Source organism: Grammomys surdaster, unplaced genomic scaffold (genome assembly GCF_004785775.1).
Source record: "Grammomys surdaster isolate TR1022 unplaced genomic scaffold, NIH_TR_1.0 262, whole genome shotgun sequence".
Classification (NCBI taxonomy): Eukaryota; Metazoa; Chordata; class Mammalia; order Rodentia; family Muridae; genus Grammomys; species Grammomys surdaster.
Genome location: NW_021604703.1, coordinates 1,834,164 through 1,859,919, shown reverse-complemented (window position 1 = coordinate 1,859,919; position 25,756 = coordinate 1,834,164). Strand labels below are relative to the sequence as shown.

General features: G+C 36.7%; 1 protein-coding gene across 3 annotated transcripts in view; it reads left to right on the top strand.

Moving 5' to 3' along the window:
* Rapgef6 (Rap guanine nucleotide exchange factor 6) overlaps positions 1-25,756 on the top strand; it is a 168,327-nt gene that overhangs the window by 34,386 nt on the left and 108,185 nt on the right. For all 3 annotated transcript variants that reach the window (XM_028775866.1, XM_028775867.1, XM_028775868.1), the window contains 2 exons: positions 6,792-6,861; positions 13,379-13,522. In XM_028775866.1, coding sequence (XP_028631699.1) covers positions 6,792-6,861; positions 13,379-13,522 — 214 coding nt within the window. The remainder of the gene's footprint in view (positions 1-6,791; positions 6,862-13,378; positions 13,523-25,756) is intronic.

Sequence of the window (25,756 nt, the reverse complement as noted above, 5' to 3'; positions counted from 1 at the left end):
CTGATGGATGTCCACTTTTGCCTTCTTAATTATTAACAGCCTTCTCTGGGACTTGACAGATGGTTCAGCGAGTAAAGTGCTTTCAACTCAAGCATAAGGGCCTTAGTTTAGATACCTAGCAAACATATAGCTGTCTAGATGTATGTTCATAATCCCAGCATGGTGGGGTGGTAATGGTATGGAATAGAAGGGATGAAGAGAGACAGGACCATAGGCCTTGCTGGGCAGCCAGTTTAGCCAAAACACTGAACTCTGGGTTCCCTGAGAAATGCTGTTCCAGAAAATAAGTTGTAAAATGATGGAGCAAGACATCTACTGTCCACCTCTAGCCTACTTACACATAAACATCTGTACATGCATACTATAGAATAAAATAACAGCCTTCTCCACAGCAGATGCCCTTTTGGGATCTACATGGACACAGGTATCTTTAAATTCTGTGCTTGTTTTGAAAGGTGCTCATCTACACATCTCTTCCCAAACTACCTGATTACCAGGCTTCTAATTCTGTTCTTTGAAATCCCTGACCATTCAAAATTAGTAACTGTCTCTTTAGATCAGTAATTGTGGCCATCTGTTTATGAGAACAGTCAAAGAAAAAAATCAATAAAGTTAAATATAAAAAGCCAAATGCATGATATGTGTTACCTCAAGATTGTTTCCTAGAAATATTCATTTTCAGCTTCTGTAGGATCAGCATTCCTTGGAAGCATGGGTAAGAGCCACAAGAAATGAATGGCAAGAGTAACATAGTAGCTTTCTTTATCTTAGTATCTGTTTTAATAGATGTGTAATTTAATAGGGTTAATTCAGGAGCTAGTATATGGCTCAGGACTGCCTTTCCATAGGACACAGGTTTAATTCTTAGTACCCATGTGGCAGCTCACAACCATCTTTAACTCTAGTTCCAGGGTACCCAATACCCTCTTCTGACCTCCACAGGCACCAGACATATACGGTGCACAGAGACACATGCAGGGGAAACATACATACAATAAGAGTAAATATTAAATAAGTTTGTTCAAGATTGAAGATTCAGGTGTGATGGAAAAACTCATAACTATATTGGCCTAACTATATGGATGAACTAGGTCAGTTGAGGTGGAAGCTCATTGTTGTATGAGTTTTGGAGCTTCTGTTATTTACTATTAATTGAGTAAATGCATATAAAGAGTAATGATGTTCTTCAAAGTGAAAACAGAATCAATTTAAGTTTAGGAAAGAAGTTTCTAAGTTCTGAAATACTTAGGAAAGTATTTAATGTCTTTAACAAAGTTGTATCTGAATACTTCTGAAATGTCATTTCTGAGGCATTAAATTCTTAAAAGATGCATGAAAAGCATACAGGGTTTTAAAATGTACATCTTTGCAAAGGTGTACAGAAATGACATCCAAGTAGGAATCTTGTTTAGGGTATGTGGTTACAAGGACTGAATGCTTACTGAAGTAAGCTAAACACAATAGAAATTATATTTGAATAATAACATCAAAATCTTAGAAACAGATTTACCTTTTAGCTTCAAATCCTTTCTCCCCCTGAGTATTTGTGCTTTTATTTTGTGTTGGTTTGCTGCTTTCTGTGTAGCCCAGACTGGCTTTGAACACTTGATCCCCTGCTTAAGTTCCCCAAATGCTGGGTAACATTACACCAGGCTCAGCTTCAGGCATGTGTTGGGGAGGGTGGCGCATGTGGCAGTCAGAGGACTGTTTTTAGTGTCATTCCTCAGGAACCATCTGGTTTTTCGAGATAGAGTCTCTTACTGGGACTTAAGGGTTTTCCAGTAAACTGGGATACATGGCTGACAGCAAACAGTAGGGATCCACTGGTGTCTCCCTCCTTGGTCCTGGAATTACCAGTGTGGAACCCCTGAGTCTGGAGATTGGACTCTGGTCCTCTTATTTGCTTTACAATTTGTTTCCCCAGCTTAAGATGTTTTTGAACACACATTTTAAAATGGTTGGAAATAGCACTGAAGAAAAGCCTATATTGGGAAACAGTGGGGAGTAAACAGTTAGGTGGTGGAGTGATGGGAGAGAAAGAAGCAAGTGTATAGATGATGGAGAGTTGGACGGGGAAGAGAGCCCAGTGTCCTGTGCACTAGGAAGTGAGGTGGAACTGGAGACAGGAAGTTAGTTGCAGTTCTTGTTCCTTGAGAAATGGTGAATTACACTGTCCATCTATAGAGCCAGTAACAAAGTGCCAGTGGGTCTGTGTCTTCTTCCTTTGAGAAATTTAACCACTGTGTGAGTCGTCATGACTCCCATGTGGGATCCTAGCCTTCGAGAAGAGCAGTCCCTGAAGAATAGAGACTCACAACTGACTGGACATGGCTTCTGTGTTTACTTCTCATCATTGGCCTATTTGCCTTCTAGTTGACTGTGGTGGCGGTTCAACCATGAGACTGGACAGCTCTGTGTTGAATTACAGTTGTACAGTCCCATGTTTAACTTGGGCCAGCAATTTGTTTCCTTTGGAATCTTTGGGGTTGGACAAACATTGAAAGACACTCAAAGGCCCTGTGTGCTGTGTGGCCCATCCATATAGCACAAGCCACTACAATGTGCAAGTATGGGGTGAAGAGATAGGAGAGAAAGGGGACAGTTTTGAGCACTATGAAGAGAAACGAATCTGGAGACATGAGGGTAGAAAGGAACAGCCAAATGTGAGTACCTTGTGATGCCATCTGTGACTACGGTGAAGTCCTGGCCTGTGATGCTGGGAGGGCCATATCTGGGTCCATGGCAATGCAGCAGTAGGGGTCTGTGTCAGTGTTTGTGACCCATTACCACCAAAGGCCATGAAGATGTCCCTGATCTGGGCTGCCACTTGGGACCATGGTGATATTCAACCACTGCAGAGTGAATCCTGCACCTTGCCTGGGTAGCACAATAGGGCTGGCACTGGTGGCATGGGTGTGGGTGAGTCAGCCCCAAGGGCATGAGAGCTGCCCTACACTTGCTGGCTGTGGCATTAGGTGAGCTGGCAGGAGTGGGGACATGTGGGACTGCGTAAGGGTATCCTGGATCATGGTGGAACAAGTATCTAGAACCCCGAGACTGTAGATTCTAGGTGAGATTCTACATGAGAACCGACAGGAGTTCGACGCCCCCCAGAACCCAGGATCCTGAAAAAGCAGTCAAGGTCTCCATAGAATTACATAGGCCAGGCTATAGGCCTCAGGCCCTAGGGATTTACATACTAATGAAGGCCAGAGGGCAGAGCAAATTAAACATGCCTCCCCAGATCCTCCCCCTATCCTCCCCCTTTCTCCCTCCCTATATAACTCGGGACTGCTCTGAGGGGTACGCCTAGATCCATCTGTTATCCGCCATGACAATAAACCTTTTTGGAACCAAGGACTTCCTCGTGTTACTGGGGCCTGCCGTCGACAAGGCCTCTAGGCCGCTGAACCATAGGGGTTTCTTCCCAAATGTGGGACCCGCCACAGCGGTGGAAGCCCCTCCGGGGCCACCGCGCCACTATGGCAGCTTCTTAAATTTTCCCCACAGGGACAGTACTGGGCTTTGAGTTGGCCTACCCCAACATCTATGAACTGCTGGAGGTATGAAGGTGCCAGGGAGGCAGAGGCTGGTATATCTCTGTGAGTTTTAGTGCACCCTGATCTATATATGTAGAAAGTCCAGAGCAGTAACACAGGGGGTGGGGAGGATATGCAGAAACTAACAAAATAGTAGTAAGCTGAATCTAGGAATGTATTTAAAATACTATGTTGCCAGCATTAGAATTTTCCAAATACAGGGTTGGTTGTGCATCTAAAATCAGTTAATAAAATATACTATAATAAAATGATATTAAAACTGCCTGATAATTTAAGCACAGAAAACTATTGAAAGAATACAAAACAAAGTGAAATTTGTAGACATACAGGTAGCAACTTCTAACCCTAATAAAAAGCTTATATAAAAAATTTACTTTGTGATCTTTTTTTTTTCACTTATTTCCAACCATTTTCAATTAATCTTTGCTCCCTGGTGCTTTGCTGAATCTCCCCTTGGTTTCATAATTTTTGTTTGCTTATTTGTATGTGTTCATCTGCCACAGCTCACAGGTGGAGATTTCAGGACAACTTGGAGGAGTTCTTTCCTTTCACTATGGTCCTGGGGATCAAACTCAGGTTGCCAGTCATAGAGACAAGCTTCTTTTGCTTGACCCTCTTTCTGGCTGTTTTGTATTAATTAGCTAATCATTTAAAAATTTAAAAAGGAGGAGATTATGTCTCACACACACACACACACAGAATATAGTTTTACTTTTGTCACAAAAACAATTGGAGCGTGTATGTGTGGGCCTTTCTGGCCTTTTGCTGCTGTGAGTTGTTTAGCCTGTGAGTTGGTCCCATACTTATCAACTGGAATACCATTGTGTCATGCAGTTTGATAATTTGTTTTCCACCTTTGTTTCAGTATAGTAGCTTCTTGAAACGTCTATGTAAATCTTTGGATTGTTATGTCAGACTTTAAAATCAACTTTCTGGGATTTTTAAATTATTAAAACTGCACTGAGTCTGTACAATTTGGAGGAAGTGGCTGCTGTTTCATTTATTGGATATCAGATGCTGCACATCTTAGTGTAAATGGATTTCAGTTTTTGTTATATTGCTTAAGATAGTAATAAGAATTGTTTTACTGTATAGTCTGGCTATCTATAACAGATTTGATTATTTTGAGCCTTATCTTTTAAATTTGTGCGATCAAATCGAGCACTTCTTCAGAACTGTAGTATCATTAAAAAGATGTGTTTCTGTGGACAGTATTTAGTGTCTGTGTGCTATGTGCTTGTTCAGTTGGCTCTTGTTTCTCACACACCCACTGGATATGCTGTGAGTCACAGTACAGTACAGATTTGAGAGCCTTTCCAGACATCTCCAAAGCCTGTGAGTGTGTGTCTGCTCTGTCTCCCTTCTTTTATCCCTCTTCTCTGCCTCTCCATCTACTCTCTGGTGCTCCAACTTTACAAATTTGAAAAGTTTGAAGCAGTTTTTTTCCCTAAAAATTGATTTGCTATCTTTCAGTTCAGTAACTGCTTCTTGGGTTGTCAAGGTTACATGTAGCAAGGATAGTAAGCTAAGCATTTGTCAGGGTCAGCTTTGCTGATGCTTTCTCTCTTGGAAAAAGATGCTACTCCTGTTCTGCCTACCTTCCATTATCTTGAAATTTGTTACATATTTTTTTTATGATTTTTCTTTCATTTTGTATTTTCATTTAGAAGAGTGTATACAGCTCCTATTCTGTGTTGCATGAAACTCCTTATTGAATTTTGTTTAAGATTTTTATTGTAAACTATTTAAAACAAATACTATATGTTATAAAATTGTGTAATTATAATTTTGAGCCTTCTTGTAAAAGTATATGCTGATTGTTGCTTTATTTAAGCACTGGTTCCAGTTCATTGGTAAAGTTATAATCTTCCTTATAAATGACTTAGAATTTATTCTGAGTAACCTCTTTTTAACATTAGTATCCTTCCCCTTCCTGTTTACTTACTGAAGAGTCAGTATTTTACTTTGACATACATTTTTTATTTCGTACATATGAGCATTTTGTCTATGTATATGTGTATATATGTGCTTGGTGCAATGGAAAGTACAAGAGGATGTCAAATCCCCTAGTACTGGAGTTATGGAAGGTTGTGAACCACCATATGGTACTGGTAATCAAACCCAAGTTGTCTGCAAGAGCAAAAAAGTTCCTTTATCCACTAACACTGCACACATGTGGTTCACTTACATACATGCAAGAAAAACAATTATACATAAATATAAGTCTTTTTAAAAAGCCAAATTTTCTAAAGTTCTAACAACTATCTAGGCCTCTTACGAGAAAATAAAAAATTACTCATTAAATACAAACTTAAAGATCATCTCAAATTATTAAAGGACACAAGTATTAGAAACAAATCATTTTTTACTTGGGTCTATTTCAGATGTGCCTTTATTTTCTCTAGCTCTTTCCTTCAAAGTTTAAAAGATAAGGCTCAAAGTAATCAAATCTGTTTTAGATTGGTAGACTATACAATAAAACAATTCCTATTACTATCAACTATAACAACTGTCAGACCCACTACATGTTTTTATGTCATGGTGCTAGTGTGTTACATGGTGCTCAAGTTTCACTATGCTCTACACGCTTCATCTTTGTGTCTCATGTGTTTGACAACTTATTTTTTCTTGTTTTGCTTTTTTTTCTTTTTTAATTTGCCTTTCTAAAGCTCAGTTTTTCTTTATTTCTTTCTAGTTTTGATTTGTTTAGAAATCTTTTTCTCAGATGAAGCATATGGAGTACTTCTCTTATCATAGACTTGCTTAAGGTTTTTTTTTTGTTTTTCTTTATTTTTTTCCAGAAATGGCTAATCTAGCAATTCCTTTTTAAAAAAAAAATCATTTTATTGTCTATCTGCATTTCTTCATTTACTAAAATGTTTTTTTTGTTTCTATATCTGTTACCTATTATAATACTTTTCTAGAACATAATATCACATCTTGAATGTTTTTCTTTTAATTTCGTCTTGTTTAAATGTTTAGAATTTAAGATTAGGTAAATATCTTTCATAAATAATTATGGTGACTTAGTAAAGAAACTTTGGAAAAAGTTGTACACAGAATTGAGGTGAGATTTGTCATATTTGAGCAATTAAGAGGAACTTGTTTATGTTAGAAAATCTCAGTAAGAGGATCAGAATTTCTCAGTTAATGTCTCGGAGTTTTTATTTTTTTCCCATATTGACATATGTTATAACTTCTGCTAAAGAAATTGTTTTTCTGTTTTTATAGTTTTGGTAAGCAGTTTGGAGGAAAAAGAGGATGTGATTGTCTTGTATTAGAACCTTCAGAAATGATTGTGGTAAGATGCTGAATTGCTTTTTTGATACGCTTCAGTTTCAACTCTAAATATGGTAGGCGTTCAATACCCAAGAAAGTTTTTTTTCCATGACCTGTGGTGATATTTAAATAACATCAGAACCATGTAACACCTTTATCTATTTTTATCTCTTAACACTTCTGTGATGGTTGAAATAATGTCTAGCATGATAATAGAGATAATATGGCCCAAATTTGGTAACTTTCTTTACCTGTTCCACCAGAAAATTAAAAAGCAGGCTGTGTGTGTGTGTGTGTGTGTGTGTGTGTGTGTGTGTGTAGGAGAGGGAAGTGTTTGTGTGTCTCTGTGGTCAAGTAAGAGGGTCTCTCTCTCTTTCTTTTTTTTTGGCTTTTTGAGACAGGGTTTCTCTGTGTAGCTCTGGCTGTCCTGGAACTCACTCTGTAGACCAGGCTGGCCTCGAACTCAGAAATCTACCTGCCTCTGCCTCCCAAGTGCTGGGATTAAAGGCGAGCGCCACCACCACCCGGCGTGAGGGGGTCTCTTTAAAGGAGCACAATTTTTCCAGTGTTTTCTCCTTTGCCATTGATGTAGTCGGTAAACTTTAGATGGTCTGAGATGAAGAGCTAGAGAAAATAAAGGCACATATGAAATAGACCCAAGTAAAAAATAGTTTGTTTCTAATACTTATAGTCTTTAATAATTGGAGATAATATTTCATTTAGACTTGTGTTTAATGAATATTTTTTTATTTTCCCATAAGAGGCCTAGATAGTTGTTAGAACTTTAGAAAATTTGGCTTTTTAAGAGATTTATTTTGTATGTATGTATATTTATGTATGATTGTTTTTCCTGCATAGTGTAAGTGAACCACATGTGTGCAGTGTCCACGGAGGTCTGGAGAGGGCATTGGATGCCTTAGAACTGCAGTTGCTAGAACTGCAGTGGTATTACAATGGGCTTTAATACTTAGTGCACATACAAGCTGTATAGTATGCTTGTATATCAGGAAAAGTCAGGAAATCATTTTATGCTACAGTCTCATCTTACATTTGCTGCTTGAAATGGAGAACTGTTAAAACCTTTTTTGTAAAGGGAGTTTGTTTGTGATGTTGTTGTTGTTGTTTCAGAAAATGTTTAAAAAGCAAGCTAAGCTCTGGCTGGTTGTTCCTTGAGATCCCCTCATTAAAATGCACGTCAGCCTGTTGTGTATGAGTTTGCATTTATGTGCATTTCTCCATTTCTGTTTAAAGCCCAGAGTTTATTCTGGCACTTTACCATGTCCTTTTTATTTACTAAGAGTTAGGATTTGATAGCTTACATTATCATGTATCTATTAATTTACTCATCAGATTCTTTAGGTATTTAGACTGGTGAGATGGCTGGTTCATCAAGTAAAGGTTCTTGCCACTGGGTCTGACAGCCTGCTTTCCAGAAATTGTTTCCTGACCTCCACCCGTGGTGTGGGGTGGGTGTGTGTGTGTGTGTGTGTGTGTGTGTGTGTGTGTACTAAATAATGTAAGAAGACGTTAATAAAAATTGTTTAATAATTGTTAATTTTTAAACTAGTAAACTTAATGTACAACTAATTACAAGCCAGACATCATAATTCACACTTTAATTTAAGCACTTGACCAGGAGGTGGCAGGATGAACATGAGTTCAAAACCAGATAATGAGTCACAGGCAGCATGGGTTTCCTTAAGACATTGTCTCAAAAAGAAAAGGAGACAAGCCAGATACTAACATACAAATATATATATATATATACATATATATATATATATATTAATGAAGAAAACTACTGCCTAGAATTTTAATGTACACATGTATTAAATGTACCTTTTAAAAAATATTTAACAATGAATTTCTCTTTACGCCTCTTTATTATCTTTTTCCCCCTTAAGAAGCATTTTCATTACCTGAAAACAATGTAAAGGAACCGTTTAACACAATTTAAAGTAACCCAGGACCCAGATCAAAAAGACTCCCATTGGCCAATCCTAGGGGCATTTGGGAATCCAAATAAAAGTTTATAATGGTGATGGTACCTTCATATATAATACAAGTAGTTAAAACCTTGATGATATGAATAAATGAAAAAGGAAGATGAAATAGCTCTCCTGGATGGTAGAATGCCAGCTAACAAACAGTAAGGAAATACTTGGCTTAACATTGGTAAACCTAGGGAGACTAATGTTCAGTTAGAGAACAGAATACTTAGGACATCACAGAGTATGTTCCTAGCAATTATTTGTGAAGGGAACATTACTAAATTTCTGATGTTAAAATATGGCAGATTTTCACCAGAATAGTAATTATTGCTGTTGTCATCATTTATATACAAACTAATGGGATATTACTCTTGTTCTGACAACACTGAGAAGAAAGATCATGTCTGAGATGTAATCTTGCTCAGCATTCATACTAAACCAAACTCACAAATTACCAGACACATTAGAGAACATTCTACAAATTGATGAGATCTCAGTGACAGGAAATAGAGCAGTCATGAATCCGTTCTAAAAAACAAAAATGTAGCTTCTAACGAACATAATGCTTGTTTTTTCTGTTGACTATTGGACAATGGAGAATTATAAATAATGTTAGAAAAATAGCATGCAGGTAAGATACTGTCAAATTCTTGATTTTGATAACTGTTATGCTAATATGAGATAAAGTTCTAGGCATGAGAAAATTCATGTTGATAAATTTCATGAGAAACAGACAATGTCCCTCCAGTTACTCTTTAGATAGATCAGGAAAAATTGATGTGTATAGAATGTCAGTAAAAAATTATCAAATATAAATATAATTTTTAAATTTTAGAACTGTTTTTGCTGATTCATCCGTGTTTAGAATGCTTTATTAATTATAGAAGAAAATAATCCAAAGTTTCAGAATTCTTTAAAGTGTTAATAATTCATTGAAATATTTAATCTCTAGTAACTTCAGAAATGATTGGAACTACCTGCAACCAGCCAGACATCATCTTATTCATTGGATATATTAGCTTAGTTGGTTCTTTCAAAGTAAAGATCACTTTGTTGCCTTGGTGGCAAATGCCTGTAGTCCCAGCACTCCAGAAACTGAGGCAGGAGAAATGCTGAACTTTCAAGGACAATGTGGGCCACAATGAGACCCACGCTCATAAGCAGAGAAAACAAAATTAATTTTGTTTTAAAGAGGTTGTGAATCTGTTATCTGGAATGCATTTCATTACCATTACAAAGATTTCCCTGTTAGGAATTTTTGGGTTGTGACTATACTTAAAAAGATTCTGTACACGATTTTCTTTTTATTTTTAATTTTTAAATATAGTTTTTTCCAGGTAGGAAGACAAGGACAGCTACTTAACAGCCTATGTCCAATATGTCTTGGGGTTAGACCAGTTTTTCCTAAAGAGTAAAGAACTATATGAAAGGCACCCATGGTTGTAACTTGAAGATTTCATCCAAAATTAAAATTAATGAGTTTTATTGGCAGGCAATCATTAGCATTAGGAAGCATCTAATAAAATTGGAGCCTTTGTCTTGGCTGGGAGTGTGAGATGCTGCCACCAGTTTAGAAAAATGGTTAGGCAGTTGGTTAACATATTACTCATTAATTTTACTTCAACATATATAACATCTTGTATACAGATATGTACATTATCCATAATTTCCCAGAAATAGAAATAGCACAAATATCTATAACCTGAATAAACCTTATTCAGTGTCCGTAAGATGGAATAGTACTCTGCCTTATATAGAGTGAGCATTCTGCCATAAATAGATTAACCTTGAAAATACTCTGTTAAGTCAAAGAAGCCAGAGGGGCTGGGGGACAGTGATTGGGTTTTAAAGTGAGTAAATAAATTAATTGATGGAAAAAATATTGTATTGAATGTAAAAAAAAAATGGAAAGAAGCTAGACACATGAAGCCATCAATAATATTACTTCATTTATATAAATTATATACAATAAGATTCCAGGTGATGGCACATGTTTTTAATCCTAGCACTCTGGAGACAGTGGCAAGCAGAGCTCTGAGTATAAAATAAGGCAGGTCTACTACATACATAGTGAGTTTGACACCAGTGTCATTCTCTGTGTGTGTCTGTGTTTTTGTCCTATCTGTGTACGTACGTGTGTGTGTGTGTGTGTGTGTGTGTGTGTGTGTGTGTGTGTGTGTGTATTACAAATAAATATTATATTACAAAAGAGAAATTGAACTGATAGGAAAAATTGAGATTAGTAGTTACCATTTATGGAAAAAGGCAGGGATTAAATACAGATAGATGCTGAGTTTCTTTAAGGTGGTAATAATGAGGTAGGACCAGGAAGTGATGACTGTTAAACAATTTCATGACTATACAGAAAGCCACTGAACTATGACTAGGTTTTTTTAATATGTGAATTTTATATTAATAAAAAACAGGAAATTTCATAGATGATTTAACTACAAAGGTAACTAGAACAAAACTGCAGTACTTCTGAGTACCAAGAGAACTTTTTAAACCAACATACAAAGAATACAAACATTTCAGGGCTGGAGTAATAACTCAACAGTTAAAAACACTTGTGCTCTTTTGAGGACAAGGTTCGATTCCTAGCACACACACATGGTAGCTCACAACCACCTATAATTCCAGTTCTGATGCTTGTTTCTGATTTCCACAGGTGAAGCCACCAGGCCTACACATACATGCAGACAAAATCCCATACACAAAGAATAAAATAAACAAGTAAATCTAAAGGAAAAGAGTACTCATTTCAGAGAAATAAATGTAAGAAATACACATATAACAATGAGACTCCATTTATGTCATAGAACCATGTGAAAAAAATAAAATGATAAATACACTGCAAGTACATATATACTATGTCCCATAAATAAGTATAATTGTGTGAATATTCCAGGAATATTGCAAGTTCAAGGTCAGGCACAGATACAGAGCAAGGATCTGTCTTGGAGGGAAAAACAATTTAAGGGAGATAGAGATATATATGGCTTTGAATATCAGGTGTAAGAGTTTAAGTGTATCAAGGGTAGGGAGATGATGCTGGTTAATGGTACTGGCTACTCTTTAGAGAAGCTGAGTTCAGTTTCCAACATCCATATGGTCACAGTCTGTGACTCCAGTTGCAGGGGCTCCAGTGTCGCCTTCTGGCCTCTGCAGATACCAGACATATGTGTAGTGCAGAGACATACATGCAGGAAAAAACTATACTCATAAAATGAATTTTTTAAATTTCAATAAATGTGGTAAACATTGGCTGTCCATTGTCACATTAGGAGACCTGACAGGATGATTTATCTTGGTAGCTTATCTGACTACAGTATGAGATTGAAGAACTTGTCTAAAGCAGCAGGATCACTATTGATGTATTGTAAGACTGAAGTGATTAAAACTCAAATAAGGGATGGTGATGATGCTGTTGAAAGAAAGGGCATTAGGAGCAGAGCGTGTACAAACAGTATTGACTTCCTGAGAAATAGATCTGATCTTTGGAAGATGAGCATGGGAGCTGGAAATTGATTTTTGACTGAATTGCTTAATATTAATATTCTTGAATATTAGGTTAGTTATATGTTTGTACAAAGATAAAAGTTTGGAGAGCTGAAGAGCATGTTCTTGGAGAGGAGTCAAGTTTGGTTCCCAACACTCACATAGAGCTGCTCACAGCTCCAGGGAATCCAATGTCCTCTTCTGGCCTCCTTAGGTACCAGCAAATGTGTAGTATTGACTCACACAGACATATATACATAAATACATATAAGTGAAAAATAAATCTTTTAAAAGTATTGTTAGTTTCTATAGTAGTGATATACTCTGTGATTAGATAGCAGTCTTATGTCAGCGTTACAGGTTTTGCAAATAGATAGGCCTGTCAGCTCACCGTTAGTAAGGGTCACTCTTGTGAGCTGGAAAGATACTAGTCCTTGGGGATTTCGTTTTTTTTTTTACCTAGAGATAGTAACTGGACATAGTGTTGCAGAGTGAAATATATATGCTTGTCTATTTTAAGTAGTCTCTATAACAGCTTCTCTGTTATTTTTAAAAGTTGCCATCCTTACTGATGTTGTTATGCATTAAGGTGGACATCAAGAACATCTGTCAGAATAAAATAGAGTAATTTTGTTTTGCTTTTCAGTAGTTCACTAAAATGAGAGCCATGATTATTTGGTAAGTAAAGTAAATGCATAATAAGGCAGTTTGTAATTAGACTAACATCCAAGTTATAATTATTAAATGTGTAGGTGTAGCTAACAGCCTTCATTTCTGGTAAGTGACTTTACTTAGACGGATATATGTTTATGTGCTCAAGACAGACAGCTTCCTGGAAGGAAACTGTGGTCTCTAGTTCTTTATAAAAACATTGTCTTTAATCTTTTGCAGCTCAGAACATTGCCTTGAACAAGAAACAGACTGTTTCTTCAGGCATTTATTCTTGGCTAGAATAAATGAAGCCTCCTTATGAGCCTTTTAAGACTTCATAGACTGTCAGTAAGATGGAAAAACTGGATGTTTAATCAAGAATGTGAACATGTATTTCAGGTAGAGAATTCCAAAGATAATGAAGATAGTATTTTACAAAGAGAAATTCCTGCCAGACAGTCTCGACGAAGGTTTCGGAAAGTTAACTATAAAGGAGAACGCCAAACCATAACCGATGGGGTGGATGTTAATAACTACCTTTCGGTGAGTATATTTCAGACATTTTTAATGAATCCTTGATTTTCACCTAAAAATATCTTTACGTGGGTTTTGGTCTCTACATATTGGTATGGTATGGCAAAATAAACAGTTTTTAAAAACATTTCTCTACTTGACTGTTGGATTGACCAGAAATCTTATCTGTTGGGTTTTGTTTTAGCATTAATTTTGCTTAAAGTAATTAACCAAAGTATTTGCTGTAGCTTCTTATATACATTTGTGAGTTTTCGTGCTTTTATAGTGACTGAGTAGGATGTAGATGGAATCTGACAACTCAGGCAGTCGACTAATGGGAAAACTTAATAGGGTGGAAAACAGAACAAAAGAGAGAAAACCATGGCAGTTCTTCCTTGGCCTGCAGAACTGTTAGTCAAACATAAAAGCAGGCACTAGTGTCAAAATATGTGTTAAAGTAACTTTAAAAGAAGCAAATGAAACATTGAGCTTTGTTAAAGCCAGAGAAAGAAGGATGTTGCTTTAGAAGTGTTTTTTTTTTTTAACTCTGTTGTTGCAGGTAACATCTTTTTAAACTGAGAAATGGTTAAATTGAGAAATAAAATAGTTTGAAGAAGAATAGGCCCATGGGCATTTTTAAGGGGAAATTCCATAATTATGTCTTCCAGCACTGCAGAGTTTCAGAACTGTTAAGTTGCCCTAAGCTTTCCTCCTTTGATCTGTGTTTAAATGACAGTATCAGAGTCGTGGGAGAGTTGGTTGCAGAAAAATTGACAAGCATCTGTTGCTTTGGTTTTCAGGAAAAAAATTGTATGGCAGTGTAGAGGAGGATAGTCACAGAATTGGTTTACTAGAATAAGAATAGGATTCAAGGCAGCTTTAAAGATTCTGTCACATTTGCATAATTTCATTAATTGATTATGTTCTGTTTCTGAAAATAAACATACTGGTTCCAAAATTTGCAAACATTACTGGAGTCATATAAAGAACCAGTTTCTTTTTAAATACACAGTTTATTGCTGGGCAATAGTGGCCCATGCCTTTAATCCCAGCACTCTGGAGACAAAGGCAGGTGGATCTCTGTGAATTTGAGAACACCAGGCGTACACCGAAGAAACCTTGTCTTGAATGCCCTTCCCCAAAGTATATATCTGTGTGTGTGTGTGTATATATGCATATATATATATTACATATATATATGATTTTCCTGTTACTAATTAAACTTTTACTTATTGTATACAATGTCTATTTTGAATTTTTTAAACATGTGTTGTGATTTTTAAAAGCTTATATATAGTTTAATATCTTTGAATGCTGTTAGATTTTCTTTCTCATTTTGAATGAGTGCGTAGTACTCCATTATAACAATATGCCATAATTAATTAATGTGGATCTCAGTATTTGTTCATGGGTACTTTTTATAGACTGTATTAATGATATTCAATGTCCTGTCATCACTTGCATACAGTATACACTGATAAAATCCAACCTTTTATATCTCTCCATGAATACTCTTCCTGACCTCTTCTTGTTAATCACCTTTTTATGTTCAGATTGACTGTTCGTTTTTCTGCATGGATATGTGAGAGTACATTCACCTGTGGTGTGCGCTATAGAAGCTAGAATCCAACTTTAAGTATTTCCCTATGTTGTATACCTTAACTTTTGAGAAAGTCTTTCAGTGAACCTAGAACTCAGATTGGCTAGCCAATGAAACACTGAGATCCAAGTTTATGTATGTATGTATGTATGTATGTATGTATGTATGTATGTACGTACCTGTAACATTATTACCTTTATAGTGGTGGGGAATCTAACTGGGAACCTATGTGTTCTCTGCCTACTGAACCATCACCACTGCCCCAGATTGGCTTTTTCTTTGCTTCTCCATGAAAGAATATATTGTTTGTCTTTCTGTATCTGATTGTTCACTTAAGGTAGTTCAGTTCCATCCATCTTGCTTCAGTTGACAGGATTCATCTTTATGGCTGGATAATGACTACATTTTGAACATATAATACATTTTGTCTTTAGTCATTGGTGGATGCCCCACTAAATGTGGTTCATGTATCAAGTCATGTATACCAAGGAATAGAGTTACTCACACACACAGACTTGTTTTAGCATGTTTGATTTTCTTTTGTTTTAGACAGGCTGTTACTATGTTGCCAGGGCTGTTGTCACACACACACACACACACACACACACACACACACACACACACACACACACACACAAGGGAGGGGGGTAGAGGGAAGGTGGATGGAGGGGAGGAGTCATCACCACACCCAACTATTCTCAGCTTTTTAAGGTGTTTTCATACTATCTTCCATAATGGTTCTTCTAATTACAACTCGTCTATAAAGGGTGAGAGTGTCTTCCCTGTATATCCTTGTCAGCATTTTGTGGTTTTTAGTTTGTCTATATTTTACAGTGGACTTCCTAGGTGGCTATGATGATACCTTATTACAATTTTGATTTATTGAGTAATTGTGCTAGATGTCTTAAGATTATATTTATTGGTTATTGTATTGCTGCCTTTTGAGAAGTATTCTGATCATTCATCTATTTTTTTCTCTATGGGATTATGTGGAGCTTTTCATATTGTTTCTGAGTTTCTTAAATACTTTAGATGTTAATCTTATGTCAGATGAATAGGTATAATTATTTATATTCTCCACTCTTGGTTTTCTTTGTTATATAGAAGTTTTTAGTTGTGTTTGTCATTTCTGTTCCTATTGTCGTTTTTAGGCTTATATTCAAATACTACCTATATTCAGCATTGAAGTATGTCTGTGTTTTAGTAGTTTGGGAAGTTCAGGTCTTTGATCTCTTGTGCAAGGTAAGAGATACATATGCATATCCTGGCAATGTTTATTAAAGGGATGTCATTTCTCTGGTAGTTTTTGTATCTTGTTGGGAATCTGTTTACTATAGATGTGTGGATTTTTTTCTTCAGGGAGTCATTATTCTTCTATACTTATGCTAGTACCAGCATTTTCTGTTTACTCTTGCTTAGTGCTGTGTTTGAAGTTGGTACTGTGATGCCTACAGTTTTGTTCTATATTCATTTTGTCTATTTGAGGTTGTTTGTGCTTCCATATTTGTGTGTATGTGGAGGGGGGGTCCCCCTTGTCTTGTTAAGAGTGTCCTGTTTTGAAAGGGGTTGCATCAAACCTGCAAATTGCTTTGGATACTGTGGACATTAATGATATTTGTAGGTGGGTCTCGGTGCCCATAGAGGCTGAAAAGTGGTGTTGGATGCCCTGGAGCTAGAGTTACAAGAAGTTGTGAGCTACTGAGGACTGAACTGTGGGGCTCTATAAGGACAGTACACACACTCTCAAAACCACTGTGCCGCCTTTCCAGCCCCTAAACATTAGTAACATTAATTCTTAATGTAGGAACATAGAAAAAAATCATTTTAGAGGCCTGTGGCTTTCTTTGTTAAATTCAGTTCTAGGCTTGTTTTTGTGAAGTTTTTGTATTTTTTTTTTCAATTTTTTATTGGATATTTTATTTATTTACATTTCAGATGTTATCCCCTTTCCCCATCCCTCCTAACCCCCATCTCATCCCTCCCCCTCCTTTTTGTTTTTATACCATTCTAATTACAAGCAAGTGTTAAGGTCAGTTCTAGGTTGAAGAATTAGCAATAGTTGCAAATAGTCAAGGACTAAGCAAGACAGCAACACAAATAGTCAGAGAACAAGCAAGGCAGTAAACACAGTTCCGTGATCTGATCACTCCTGTGATCACTGTTTCTAAAGGCTTATCAGGAAGATCAAAATATCTGAGCCTACTTCCCTGTCTGTATTTCTTTTTTAATGGTTAGAGTTGGAGTATTCTTTGTTTGATTTATACCTCTTAAGTTTTGTATTGCTTTCGTGATATCTTTTTCAGTAGCTTCATTTTTTGTTTTATATATTTAAAAACAGTACTGAGTCCTGACATTGTGGCACACACCCTTAATTCTAATAGTCAGAAGGCAGAGGAGGACAGATTTCTATGAGTTCAAGGCCAGCCTTGTCCATGTAGCAAGTTTTGGGCCTGTCAACAGGGCTACTCAGTGAGACCTGTATATACTGAATTTTTTTTAACTACTGTTTTTTGTAAATGTGTGTACAGGTGCAGGAAGGCCATAGAAGCACCTCAGCTTCATTCCTTTGGTACCATCCATCCCCACTTAGCATTTGTTATATTTTATTGTCTTTGGAATCTCTTCTCACTGACTGGCCAAGGCCTATTTTTACTTCCCCATCACTATGTTATTAGCATCTACACCATTTCTGGTACTTTGATTTTTTTTTTTTTTTAGTATGTGTGCTAGGGACTAATCTGATATTTTCAGGGCAAGCACTTTACCAAGTGACCTCTATCTCCAACATCTGCGTGATGACCTTTTTAATTTTGCAAATTTACCAAATTTTATTTTTCAGTTCTAATAATCTTTTGCTGAGGCTTTTAGGCTTCCCTTTTTTTTTTTTTTTATTAAGCAGGTTCATCACATTTACATCTGAAACATCGCTAATTTTTTAAAAGGCTTTTCTATGTAGAGAATCATATCTGTAAGCAGGGGTAGTTTGCCTTCCTATTTGTAATACTTTTATTACATTTTAATTTACTTGACTAAAATTTCCAGAAATTCTGTATTGATTAAGCAGTACAAGTGAACATCACCATACCTAAGAGAAACACTTTGAGCATTTTTCCTTTCAGTATAATGTTGGTGCATTTCCATCTTATATGGCCTTTATTAAATTAGTCTATGATCTCTGTATCTATAATTAATCAGGCTTTTATCATGAAACAGTGCTAAAGTTTACCAAATTTATAGAGTAAACTATAGGACGTTTCATACTTTGTTCTGATGTGATGTATTTTGTTTGCTTTCTTATTTGTGTGTGAGTGTGCAGACATGCACATGTATATCTGCATGGATGCGTGTGTTTGAAGGTACCCATGTGGAAAACAGCAGAGGACAAACTCAGATGCTGTTCCTCAGACACTGTTAACTGTCTTTTTTGGAGACAGGATCTCTCACTGATTTGCGACTCACCAAGTAAGTAAGCCTGGCTGATCAGAAGAATTTCGAGGCTATTCTGTCTCTACCTTCCCAGTGCTGGGAATATGAGTACTTGCTGCTGTGAGGATTGCTATATCAGGCTGGTCTCAGAGTCACAGAGATTGTGGTCCTGGAATTAAAGTTGTGCACCACAAAACCTGGTTTCTAATTTCTCTTTTATAATTGAATCTTCAATATTGAACTAAAGTTATCCCCACCAAACTACCTCCCTTGCCCCTGTTTACTGAGTTTTTAAGGCAAACCCCCTCCCCTGTGTGTAGTTTGTTTAAATTTTCTGTTCCCCTCCAATTTAGAAAATTTTTGTTGATTTTATATTTAAAAAAAAAAAAGCAAGCAAATGAACAAGCTTGAGGACCTGAATTTAATTCCCTAGAAGCCCCTTGTAAACCCATGTGCAATAGTGTATCTCTTTTAATCTTAGTACTTCTGCAGTAAAATGGGAACTAGAGACTGGAAAATTCCCAGAAACTCACTAACCATCTAGCTTTGAGAATATAGCTACAAACAAGGTAGAACATCTACCTACCTCAAACAAGGTAGAAGGCAAGGACCAGCAATGCAAGGTTGTTCTGTAACTACCCTCCACATGCATGCTCAGATTCATAGTCTCATCCCCCTCCCTCTTGTTGATTTCATTAATCTCTTGTATTACGTCCAATCTTTGCTGTTTCATTAATTTTGTTTTTAGTTCAGTTTTACTTATATCATTGAGGTGCATTATTACATTATTTGCTATTCTGTTCTTTGCTGTATGTATTGATTGAAATTAAATTCTTAGTACTATTTTTGTTGTATCCTAGTTATATTGCTATTTTCATTTATTTTTTTAAGGGATGTTTTTCCTTTTAATTTCAAGTGCTCTGGTGCTGACTAAGTCTCCATTTAGCTCCTTACAGTTGTATTAATTTCTAAGTTCTTCTTAGTCTATTTTCAGGAACAAATGTCTCTGTATCTGCCTGCTTTTGGTTCTGTTTGCATGGGCTGCCTTGTCTAGCCTGACACTGTGTTCTCTGTGTGTCATTACTGATAAAGACCCCATCTTGTTGGGCCTTTAAAAAAAATCCATGTAGCAATGTGTCTTTTAATTGGAGAATGTATTTTATACAAGATTATTGTTGATGAAGGCATAGTCCTATCTTTTGTTAATTTTCTTCTTATTGTTTATTTAAGGCTGAGGATCTTGGAGCCAGAGCCAAGTATATGCTAACTTGATACTCTGCATCAGAATTTGCTCAGCCAGTCATCATTTTGGTTGTTCTTTGTCCTTTTCTTTTCCTATTATTGATCTGTATGCTTTATTGAATGATGATATTGGATTGTTTTCTCTTTTTCATTTTATCATTTCTGAGTTTTACACTGTATGTTTTCCCTAGTGGTGGTGATCTGTCTTTCACTACTGAAGGTTTCCCTAAGTATTTTTTCTGAGTCTTATCTTGTAATGCCTGCTGCTGCTGCTGCTGCTGCTGCTGCTGCTGCTGCTGCTGCTTCTTTTTAACATTTTTTATTGGATATTTTCTTTACTTACATTTCAAATGTTATCCCCTTTCCAGGTCCCCCTCCCCACTTACCCCCCCATCCCACTATTCCATCCCCCCTCCTTACCCACCCACCCACCCACCCACTCCTGCCTCCCTGCCCTAGCATTCCACTACACTGGGACATTGAGTCTTCACGGGACCAAGGGCCTCTTTTCCCATTGATGCCTGACAAGGCCATCCTCTGCTATGTATGTGTCTGGAGCCATGGGTCCCCCTCCATGTGTACTCTTTGGTTGGTGGTTTAGTCCCTGGAAGCTCTGTGGGGTCTTCTTGGTTGATATTGTTGTTCTTCCTATGGGGTTGCAAGCCCCTTCAGTTCCTTCAATCCTTTGTCTAACTCCTCCATTGGGGACCCCATGCTCAGTCCAATGGTTGGCTGCAAGCATTCACCTCTGTATTTGTCAGGCTCTGGCAGAGCCTCTCGGGAGACAGCTATATCAGGCTTCTGTCAGCATGCACTTCTTGGCATTCACAATAGTGTCTACATTTGGTGACTGTATATGGGATAGATCCCAAGGTGGGACAGTCTCTGGATGACTTTTCCTTCAGTCTCTGCTCCACACTTTGTCTCCGTATTTGCTCCAGTGAGTATTTTGTTCCTTCTTCTAAGAAGGACCAAAGCATCCATACTTTGGTCTTCCTTCTTGAGCTTTATGTTGTCTGTGAGTTGAATCTTGGGTATTCCGAGCTTTTGGGCTAATGACTTCTTTTGCCTGTCTTTGACTTTTCCTTAATTTCTCTGGAACTAACATTCTCAATTGGCAGCTATTCTCTTACAATACTTGAAGTATGCTATGCCATAAGAATTCTGCTGAGAAGCCTGCATAGTCCTAATAAGATGTCCGTCAGTGTGATTGGTACTGTTCTGTTGCAGTTTGTAGAATTCTGTTTCTTATTCTTTGGACAATTGACTATAAAATGCCATGATAAAGATATTTTCTGGTCAGCCCTGTTTAGAATCCTATAGACCTTCTTGTGCTGGATGTCCTTATGTTCTAACATTTTAAGCTTAAATTTTTAGGGTCCGGAAAGGTAGCTGAATGCTTATGAGTACTATTTGCTCTTGCAGAGGACCAGACTTAGATTCCCAGCTTTATAACCATCTATAATTCCAGTTGGAGGGGTTCTAATACACTCCCCTGGCCTCCCTGGGCACCACGCACACATGTGGTACACAGGCATGTGCATATATATATCTTTAAAAAATAAAATTTTAAACTTTTTTATAACTTTGGGGTTTTTTGTTTTGTTTTAGATAGCTTCTCACCATGTTGCCCAGGTTTGTCCCAAGCTGCTGGGCTCAAGAGATGTTCCCAACTCAGCCTCCCTAGTAGCTAGAACTATAAACACATAACTACCATGCCTAGCATATTTAATACTCATAACAATACATCATCAGTTGTTAATTGAGCTTCTAATACTTGGTCATTAAACTATTTCTAGGTTTTTGTTTTTAAAAATGATTTTCTATAAAATATCATTGTGGATATGTATCTCAGTATACTAATCACACTAGAAAAAAATTACAAGATGTAGCATTGCCAAATAAAAGGATATTTCTACCATTTGGCTCTTTGTATGATGAGTTAAAGAGTACTTATAATGTCTATGTGTGCGCATGTGGGGGCACCTACATTATGTGTGTTGCTTATATATTTTAGTTTCAACTTTAATATGTTCTTTCTCCAGATTTTTGTTTGTTTTCTAGTGTCATGTCATAAGGCACAGAGAGTTTGTATTTCCTCTTGAGGTCTATCTATGGTTTACATATATGAGTCATTTGCTTTTAGTCTTCCTGTGTGCTGAAGAAAGTCATCTTACTTTAGACCTTTTGGTTTCCTGAGTAGATTAAACCAAGCAGTTAGTACTTAGGATTTTGTCGGGTGATAACTCTTTAAGTGGCATTTTTGCATACATATGGCTGCTTGAGTTAGGTAGTTTTCCTACTAGGTACTGTCAGGACTTTGGTAAATCATGAGGGGAACTTAATTGATCAACTGAGGCAAACCTGATAATTTAGCAGTGAGACTAGATTAGTTAGAGAAGATTTTTTACTGGAGTACTTATGTGTGTAATATCTTGAATTAATATTTTTTTCTTAGAAAGGATATATTTCAGGCAATTTAGAAAATGCTATACTGACAGTCTTTATAAGAATGTAAACTAGTCCAACTTTTAAAGAAATTAATATGACAGTTTCTCAAAGCTCAAAAGTAGGTCTGTTGTTAGAGCCAGCTGTATTATTCCTGGGTTTTGATCTGAAGAACTCCAAGTCAGCATATCACAGAAATGAGGCACTTGCACACTAGTGCTTATTGCAGCACTAGTAAAAACAGGTACAGAACCACTTAGTGTTTAACTGCAGAGAAATGAGTAAAGGAAGTATGGTATATGTACACAGTGCAATGAGAGCCGGGCAGACGCATGGCAGCCTGAGTTCCATTCTTAGAAACCACATTTTAAATGGCTAGTAATGGAAGTCCCAAGCTTATAACCCCAGCAGTGAGACAGGCAGATCCTGATCTCCAAGGCTCCCTGGCCAGCCAATCTACCCTACTTAACAAGTTCTGGGCCAGTTAAAGATTGTCAAAAAAGATGGACAACACCTAAGAAAAATATCTTCTAACTACAACGTATACATGACATAAACTAATACACATGTATTCACGTTTGCATACATACACATACATATACACACATGCATGCGTGAGAATGAAGTTATATTGTTAGCAGGAAAATTGGTACAACTGGAGAATCGTATTAAGTGAATTTAGGCCAGTCACAAACATGTTTTTCTTGTGATTGTTAGATTTTATATATGTATACATAAAATTATATGTGTGGATATATAGATATATGCATGTGTATATATATGTATATAATATGTGATTAAAATAGAAGTGAAATTATGTAGGGGAACAAAGACATGGAAGGGAGAAAGGTAAGAAAGAGGGCTTTAGGAGGAATGAACAGAAGGGAAATATGTTCAACTTACAATATGTACCTGTACAAAATGTTACCAAAATTTAATTGTAAAGTTTGGATGATTCTCTGAAAAAACTCATTTGAATAAATTTATAAGACTTCAAGTTTTTTTTAAAAAGAAAAATGACATTCTAGTTTCTGTGAAAGAATTTACAGAGGACTGATGTTATAACAACTATAAAGTCCTTTATTTTCTTTGTCTTATTGTCAGCAATTCATAGAACAAAATGAGAAATGCTTTTATTTTATAGTTTTTGTTTGCTATGTAGCTCTGACTGGTCTGGAACTTTGTTATGTATATACTAGACTAGTCTTGAACTCACAGAGATCCATCCACCTGCATCTTTGATAGTCTCTTTTCTTACATTTACAACCATCAAATTTTTCTTGCTAGAGAGCTAAAGGTATGCAATTCTTAAAGATATGCAGAATATTTTGCCATTGTTTTATTCTTTGTCACACTTACTATTTACTGCATAACCTATACATCATAATTTTGTAAGAATTAAAGATTTTGATTAGACTTTAAGTTTTTCTTACTGAATGCTTAGAATAACTGCAGAAGAACTGGGAATATCACTCAGTGGTAAAAGTGCTTGCCTAATATTCACTAAGGTCCTGAATTTAATCCTTAGCACTTTGCTTGTGTGTGCATAGGTTCACCCACTAAAAGACAGAATGGCTGAAAAAGATGGCTTATTCATTTGGAGTATTTTACTATTAACTTACAAAATGGTTTTATTGTAATGTTTTAATGTATGTATAACTGTACTTTGGTCATACTCATTCCTCCCAATGGCAGGCATAACCTCAGTGTGAAAATAATGTAAAAAGATTGTAGTGCTGATGCTTGGCCTCAGCACCTTCTACCATTTCTTGACTGAGCTGCATACCCAGCCTTCATCTTACTTTTGAGACAGTCCCAATGGCTCCCCAGGCCGTGCTCAAACTCAGTCTGTAGCCAGGTCAGGGTTGAAACTTGAAGTCTCAGCCTTCCAAACAGCTCTTAAGTATGGCCTGTGCCTCCAGACTTCACTCGAGTAGTGATATCTTTAAAACCTCAGTCTTTGTAACAGTTTGTGTCTTTTTAACTTTATTGGCTATAAATAGTACATAACTCGTACTTGAAGTTTGATATTATATATATCGGCCTTTATAGCAGTCGGCATGATCAAGATAAACATTTTTATCACTCCCAAATACTTTTCTCTTTTTGTAATCCATCCTTCACTAAATCCCTGTCCTTAGGCAGCCACTGTGCTTCCTCTTAATGTTAATTAGTTTTATTCTCTGAACCTTTATATGGCTTAGTATGTTATATTATTCTTTTTGCCTGTCATACTTGTTTCAGTGATTATGAGATGTATCCATATTGTGTATTTCATTATCACTTCACTTTTTTGCTGAGCAATACTCCATTGTTTCAGTATGTCATAGTTTGTTTCATTTTCTACCTGCTGGTGTTTCTACCTGTTCTCTAGTGTGCCTGCACTGTCTCTCCATTCTTTGTTGTATTCTTTCCTTTGGTCTAAGAGAAAAAGTAACTTGTTCCTCCTCCTTGGCATTTGATGGAGTGAGATTCTATCAGCCTTCTTCAGAAACTCTAATACCTATGTACATTGTGGTTTTAAGATCTTAAGTAGTCTTGTTGCTGTAGGAATAACTAAAACCTTTTCATACTTTATAGCCACAGTGTAAAATCTTCTTGGGCCATGGACCTTTGAGGAAGATATATTTAGTATTTAGAAATAGCACAAAGATATTTGTAAAAAAATATTTAGAGAGTAGAATCTGTAATTAAGCCATGTAGAGAGACTCCAGCATCTCTGGATGAGCTGGCTGCCTACAGTCCTTCCTCCTTTAGTACTCACATTGTGCTTTGGTTGGTTTGCACTAAAGCAGTGGTGTTGACTACTTACCTGCCTGTTCACTGGGCTTCTCTCGGGATACTTGAGATATAAGTGCACACCTGGTGCCTAATTCTTGCTACCTGTAGGGTTTTTTTTTTTTTTGCATCGGTTATTTAAAATGTGTGTTTCAGTTTCTTTGTGTCATTTCTCTAAGCGCCTACTACTATTTTGTTGTGAGAGGTCTTAAAACATATAACTTGGGTTATTTTTGAACTCATGATCCTCTTGCCTTATCCATGTGCTACTACTCTTACCTTAATTTTCCTCATAGGACTGTTACAGCATCACCCAAGCCCACTGCACAAACTGTTTTCATCTAGATTGGGGATATTTCTTAAGATGAGAAGTATTATATAATTTCTTTTTCAAAACAAATGTACTTAGTCATTTTTGTATTTGATTTTTAAAATCTGCTCAAAACTGGTTCTCTTGCCAGGCAGTGGTGGCGCACACCTTTAATCCCAGCCCTTGGGAGGCAGAGGCAGACAGATTTCTGAGTTTCAGGCCAGCCTGGTCTACAGAGTGAGTTCCAGGACAGCCAGGGCTATACAGAGAAACCTTGTGTCGAAAAACAAAAACTGGTTCTCCTTTTGGTAGCCTTGTTCTTCGTATTCTCCTTCACCAACTGGTTCATTCATTTTGCTTTTTTAAATTTTAGATGGAGCTCTAACAAAATCCTTGTTTTGATTTAAATTTATGTGTGTGTGTGTGTGTGTGTGTGTGTGTGTGTGTGTGTGTGTGTGTG